The following is a 7,138-nucleotide window of genomic DNA, read 5'->3' as shown; positions in this document are numbered from 1 at the left end:
ATGTCTTTAGGATTCCCAGGGGCCTTTCCAGCTCTGGCTCATCATGGGGATTTCTAGGAAAACCGGGGTTTTTGGAATTGGAAATCAGAGAGTCATCTGGAAGGTGTCCTGATTCATGGGAAACATGAAAATCAGTTTTGGACCCTCTGGGATGAACCAGAAGGAGCATGAGCACCATAAAGATTATTGTAGTAATTAAGATAATGGACCAGAATACAATCGAAAGTAAAAGTGGAATTGGCTTCCGCCCAAGACTCTTGACAGCTGGAGATTTGTCAAGCAGCAGTCGTAGAGGTCTGGGCATTGCCAGTCATTATTAAAGACATTATAATAGAATATTTCTTCTTTTTTCTCTTAACTGATTTAAAGATAACACATAAAAATATGTGTGTAATTGTACTCATTGCCTATGACAAAAATGTAGTACATTTGACAATTACATCACAAGCAACATGAATGAAAAGAAAACTGTAAGGAAGTAGCGAAATGAAACTGGGTGGTAGCACAAATCCACAGGGAGAAATACAGAAAAAAGAAAGTTAATGTAATAAACTCTCAAAATAAATAATTGTACTCCTTTCATTTCTCAGCTACTTTAAAAGACAAAAAAAATATGACAACTATTAGTAACAGCAATGTGTTGTTGTGTTTGTAACATACACAGATCAGTACATAAAATAGTAATGGAGACTGAGGGTGAAGGAATAGAGGTGTACAGGACTAAAGTTTCTATATATTACAAGAATTAAGAATCTAGCCAGGGAGACAAATTAACATGTAGATTTTAAGTGCTAGAGTAACTATTAAAAAAAAACACATAAATATAATTTAAAAGAATTAAAATGTATGCTAGAAACTAAGAAGGCTGTAAAGAAGCAACAGAAACAAAAAAAATGAGATACATAAGAAAAATGCAACATCAAAGACATAAATGCAACCACATCAATAATAACATTAAGTATGAATGAATTTAACAATTCAATTAAAAGGAAGGGATTGTCAAACTGGATACAAAACAAGATTCAACTATATGCTGTCTACAGGAGACACTTCATTCAAAGATAAAATAACCATTGCCATCAAGTTAACACTGACACATAGTGAACCTATGTATTTCAGAGTAGAATTATATTCCATAACTTTTTTTATTGTTTGTTTTGTTTTGTTGTTGTAGAGAATATACACAGCAAAATATACACCAATTCAACAGTTTTCACATGTACAATTCAGTGACATTTATTATGTTCTCTTTTTTGTATTGTGCTTTGGGTGCAAATTTACAAAGCAAATTTGTTCTACATTCAACAGTTCATCCGCATTTGAATTAATGGCCCCATTACCATTCCCAACCATAACAAACTCTACTCCCCTCCAGTCCCAGTGACCACCCGCTCCCTGTGCCCTTCTAATCTATGCACTCCTGTCTGCCCAGCTTTCCCTCTAGGTGAGTGCTGTCCTCTGGTGCATCAAAACCACAATGAGAAACCACTTCACACATTGGACATTTTTGCAAGAGAGAAACACAAACTTACTTGTTTGAAACTCTATATTGTCAGTCTCTATTACTAAAAACAAAATGTGATTCCTGTCAGCATTCACCAAATAGATGCACCATATAGCCATTTATTAAAATGCAGAATACTGAATAAGAAACAAGGAGAAGGAAAGGAGTTGGATAGTAGTTCACATTGGATTAGAGTCAAGTTTGATATGCCCATCAGATACCTAAGGGGAGATGTCAAACAGGTAACCTGAATATATGAATTTGGATGTATTTAGAGGAGGGCTAGGCAAATGTATATATCAATAGAAGTGGTTTCTCTCAAAGCCATGAAATGTTACGGCCATATGTCAACCTCTTCAATCTTCTCTGACTTTAGGAGACAGGACCGTGACTAAAGAGAGGTTGTGAGTTTTGAGTAATCTTTCTGATTTCACTTCCAAATCAATGTTAAAATTAAATTTCTGTTTAGTTATTAATTTAATTCCTCAACACTATCTATAGGCAATTTTCCCAATGGAAAATTTCTCCAGATTTGTCACTAATGAGAAATTGTGGGAACTGGGTCTCCAAGGTCAAGAAAGATTCCTTCCGGTCCCAAGAGACATGAAGATTGATAATGCTCAGCTCTCAAGCTGTATCAGCTCTATGTTTTGACAAGATATCAACAATGTAGGCAAAAGCCCTGCGTTCTCTGATCTCTTCCATCTGCTCACCAAGAGCATCAGATGGAGCAGCCATTTCTAAGGTTATCATTCATGAGGTGGAGATTAGGGAAGCCAACAGGTAAGTGTGGAAGGCGGCATTTGAAAAAGTAATGGGCTCAAAATTCAATGTGGACCATCGCCACTGCCATGAAGTCAATCCCAACTCTTAGCAAACCTATGGGGCACAGGGTTTCCAAGGCCATAGATCTTTATGCAAACAGATTATCTCATCTTCCTCCCACAGAGTGGCTGGTGGGCTCAAACCACTAACAATTAGTAGCTGGGTCAAATGGCTTAACCAATATGCCACCAAAGTTCCTAAGTGGACGATTCTGGGTACATTCTGCACTGTGAGGCCTAGGTAATCTTGAAAGGCCACTTTGTGTACTCTTTCCAAATCAGTATGTAAACCATTCTCATTTTAAGAAAATGTCTTGTGTGGTAAAACTCTTACCAGGTAGGTTACATGGAAATATCTAGTAGGAAATCAAACATGCAAGTCTAAAATTTAGGAGAGAGGTTGGAATTGAAGATGTAATTTGAGAGTTATCTGTTGGTAAATATTTTAATTAGAAATATTTAAATATTTTAACTAGAAAACAGAGATGTGTTTCTAACGTGAGTAATAAAACAAAAAAAGGAAGTAGCCAACTAGACTGAGAAGTGGCTGCCAGAGACTTCACTCAAAAACAAGGAGAACGGTGGTGTCCTGGAAGCAAGGCAAGGAAAGTGTTTGAAGTAAGGAAAAATTTAACTGTATTATATCTTTTTGAAAGGTCAAGTAACTAAAGAACTGAGAATTGAACTCTAAATTAACAAGAGTGGTTTCAGTGAAATGGTAAGAACAAAAGCTTGATTGAAGTGAGCTCAAGAAAGAATGGAAGGTAAAATAATGAGTTCAGAGAGTAATTAACAATGAGGACAAAGACAATGAGGTTTTGAAGAGTTTTGCTGTAAATAACAGAGAGGTAGTGAAGCAGGTAAGGAGCTCTGCTGTGCACTGGTTTAGGCATTTGTCTGTTAACCAAAAGATTGGTGCTTCAAATCCACCAAATGCTGTGTAGAAGAAAGGTGAAGCACTATGCTCCCATAAAGATTTACAGCTTTGGAAACCCAGTGGGGGTCACTATGAGTCAGAATCTACTCAATGGCAGTGAGTTTGTACTTTTTTAAAGAGTAGTAGCTGGAGAATGCTGTGGAGACGTGCCAGAGTATTAGGATACAGTACATCTGAGACTGAAATTTTAGAGATGAATAGAGAGGACTTCACAACCCTAAATGCTGAAATATTATTCTCATAACCTCAGTTCTGAGCCTCATGTAGCCTAAGATCCAACTTGAGCTATGTATTTTCCAGATGAATAACCTGGAGGTGGATATAATAAGTGAGAGGACTCAAGTAAAATCATCAAGAAGATCCAACCTGGAAGAAGATGTGCAAATGAAGAGGTGCAGCACTGTCTCAGCTGAATGAAGTATTATTGTCTGAAGAAAGGAGGGAGTAGAGAAAGTCTTAATTTTGTAGGAGAGTGGGAATCCCCCTGTTTCTGATTTAAAAAAAAAAAAAAGTGGTGGGGAGAAAGTGGAAATAGAGAGGAAAGGAAAGAAAGTGTATGGTAGAGATACGGCTGGTATGATAAGCTATATTTTGCCTTCTACTCAGCAGACTAGCAGCATCAGCATCTCCTGAGAGTACCAGTGGTGTTAGGTGCCTTTGAGCAGGTTCCAACTCATAGAAGCTCTTTGAGAATAAAACATTGCCCAGTCCTGCACCATCCTCAAAACAGTTGCTATGTTTGAGATTATGTTGTAGCCACTGTGTCAATCCATCTTGTTGAAGATCTCCAGATGTTTTTCACTGACCCTCTACTTTACCAAGCATGATGTCCTTCTCCAAGAACTGGTTCCTCCTGATAACATGTCCAAAGTGTGTGAGATAAAGTCTCACCATCCTCACTTCTAAGGAGCCTCTGGCTATACTTCTTCCAGGACAGATTTGTTCATTGTTCTTGCAGTCCATGGTATATTCAATATTCTTTGCCAACACCATAATTCAAAGGCATCTATTCCATAACTCCTAAATCAAAATATTTGGGTTAGAGCTCAAAAATCTGTGATTTAAGTAGATCTCCAGGTGAATCCTATGCACAATGAGGTTGAGAAGCATTGTTTTCAGTTATTCAAATATAATAACATAAAGAGGGAAGAAGTTACATCTATTTATCCTAAATCGCTTATCCATTGGAAGATTAACAGACTGATAGAATCAAAGAAGTAATGAGTGTATAATTGGAAAAATAAAAGGAAACCATGCCTGCCACATGATTTATCACAAGATTTCAATTATAGACTCTGCAGGTTGATCAGAGATTGAAAGGATGACGAGGAGTTGATTCAGTGAAAGACAAGGAACATGGCACAGATGAGGGAATGAAAGGCAGTGTGGTTGTAGAGCAAAGAATGAGTGGGTTAGTGCAAGAAGAAGCTGGTGAGGTGTTTTGGGATCAAAACACAATGAGCTTTGTGAAAAACATTACAAATGTAAAGGAACATTTTTTTTTTTCATGAGAGCAATGATTCTCCATTGTTTGTTCATCCTTTTTTAATAAAGAAATGCATACTTTCTAAACAAAGAAGTGACATGACCAGATTTTGTTTTATGAAAAGATCACGCTCACTGTAATGTGGAGAACATATTGGATGGGGCAAAAGTGGGTAGGTTTAACCATTTCAGAGGCTAGCAATACTCTACCCAATCAACAATAGTTGAATTAGAATAGTGACTGTATAGATGGTAGAAGTATTTATCGACTTTCTACAATGTCTACATGTTGGGGTTCAGCCTGTATCTTCAAAGAGCTCATGGTCTAGCATGGAGAGTTCTCAGGATTCAGAATAATCTCCACAACCAAAATCACTCTCCACTTCATCACCACATTTGCAACAGACTCACAAACAAGTAGTTATACCATCCTTCTTGGTATACAAAGTTTATACACAACGTTTAATTAAAAGAGTTCTTTCATACTTAGAAAACAGTACTAGGAAGCCTCTTTCATTTCCCTTATTCCTTCATTTTTGTGCCTCCTCACTTTGGCCATCCTTTATGAAGTCTAACTTTTGTCCTTTCTATGGGAGCTCTGGTAGCATAGTACCTACAGCACTTGACTGCTAACCAGAAGGCTGGCGGTTCAAAACCCCCAGCCATTCCTCGGAAGGAAGATGAGGCAATCTACTTCCATAGTGATACTACCTTGGAAACCCAAGTAGGGACTCGCAACTTGACGGCACATAACAACAACAACAATCGTATTTCAGTTTCTTTTCTCCATTCCTCAGAATGGTGATATAAGGGAAACCCATTGCCAAAAGACATCCAGTGCCTGACAAGGAGTTAAGCCTTTTCACATTGATTCTTTTCTTGCAGCACACCAAAGTCCAGAATGAACTGCAGCAAGACCCCTGACTTGGTCCTTTTGGGGTTGTCCAGGGATCCAGAGCAATGGGAGTTCTTCTTTTGTCTTTTTCTGGCCTTGTATTTGCTGAGCCTCCTAGGCAACTTGCTACTTCTGCTAACTATTGGTACTGACAGCCACCTCCACACTCCCATGTACTTCTTCCTTGGCCAGCTCTCACTAGTAGATGTCTGCTTCACTTCCACCACAGCTCCCAAGATGCTGCAGACTTTGTGGACCAGCAATGGAGCCATCTCTTTCTCTGACTGTCTGATGCAATTATACTTCTTTGCTGTTTTTGCTGATATGGACAGCCTTCTTTTGACTGTCATGGCTATTGACCACTATGCTGCTATCTGCCATCCTCTGCGTTACCCAATCCTAATGACTCCTTGCAGATGCGGACTGCTAGTGGCTGCGTCATGGGGAGTGGCTCACTCCATCTCTCTGATCCATACCTTATTACTATCCCAGCTATTCTTCTATCCTAATCAAGAGATTCCCCACTTTTTCTGTGATCTAGGTCCTCTCTTATGGCTTTCTTGCTCTGATGCTAACCTCAATGAGGACTTAGTGGTGGCTCTGACTGGGTTTTTAGGAATCAGTCCTCTCCTCTGTATCATAAGCTCTTATGCCTGTGTTTTCCATGCTGTGGCTATGGTTCCATCAGCACAGGGGAAAAAGAAAGCTCTGGCCACATGCACCTCCCACCTCTGCACAGTCATCCTCTTCTACAGCACAGTCTTTGTTGCCTATCTGAAGCCCCCTTCAACTTCTCGTTCTCCTGGGGAGATGGTCGCTGCTGTCATGTATACCCTGGTAACTCCCACTTTAAACCCTTTCATTTATAGTCTGAGAAATAAGGATGTGAAGAGTTCCCTGAAAATGATTCTGGGCATAGAGAGTTCTCAGGATTAAGGATAATCTTCATAACCAAAGTCACTCTCCACTTCATCACATTTGCAAAATGAATCCATTAACACCAAGGTTGTCATGTGCATTATATGATCTTTTAGAAAGAACAATGAAATAGAAATAAGAACTAAATTCTAGGTCCCAATCTGTTGCTGTTTTTGTTTGTCATCCAAGTTGGCGCCTACTCATAGTAACTTTATGTATAACAGATGAAATGGTGTCTGGTTCTCCACCATCCTCACAATCACTGCTGTTTGAGGCTATTGTTGCAGCTACTTTGCCAAGCCATCTCATTGAGGGTCTCTCTTTTTCACTGACCCTCTGATTTAGCAACCTTCATGTCCTTCGCTAGTGACTAGCTCCTCTCTAGGTTTAGTTTTAATTTATATTTAACATAAGGATGGATATATTCAAAAGACGTCTGCAAAAGACCTCTTTAAAGTGTCAAAGAGCAAAGATGTCTCTTTGAAGACTAACATGCACCTGACCCAAGCCATTGTTTTTACAGTAGTCTCATGTGCATGTGAAAGCTAGACAATGAATTTAAAAAAAAAAAAAAA

General features: G+C 38.8%; 1 protein-coding gene across 1 annotated transcript; it reads left to right on the top strand.

The window, feature by feature from the left end:
* The first annotated feature begins 5,651 nt into the window (after positions 1–5,651).
* LOC103205996 (olfactory receptor 1G1-like) lies at positions 5,652–6,581 on the top strand. The gene has a single exon (XM_007951438.1). It carries the CDS (start codon positions 5,652–5,654, stop codon positions 6,579–6,581), a length of 930 nt encoding a protein of 309 aa, XP_007949629.1.
* The last annotated feature ends 557 nt before the right edge of the window (positions 6,582–7,138 follow it).

This window comes from Orycteropus afer, unplaced genomic scaffold (genome assembly GCF_000298275.1).
Source record: "Orycteropus afer afer isolate SDZICR_OR568_19922 unplaced genomic scaffold, OryAfe1.0 scaffold00294, whole genome shotgun sequence".
NCBI lineage: Eukaryota > Metazoa > Chordata > Mammalia > Tubulidentata > Orycteropodidae > Orycteropus > Orycteropus afer.
The sequence above is the reverse complement of the archived record's forward strand: the minus strand, read 5'-3'. Positions and strand labels throughout refer to the sequence as shown.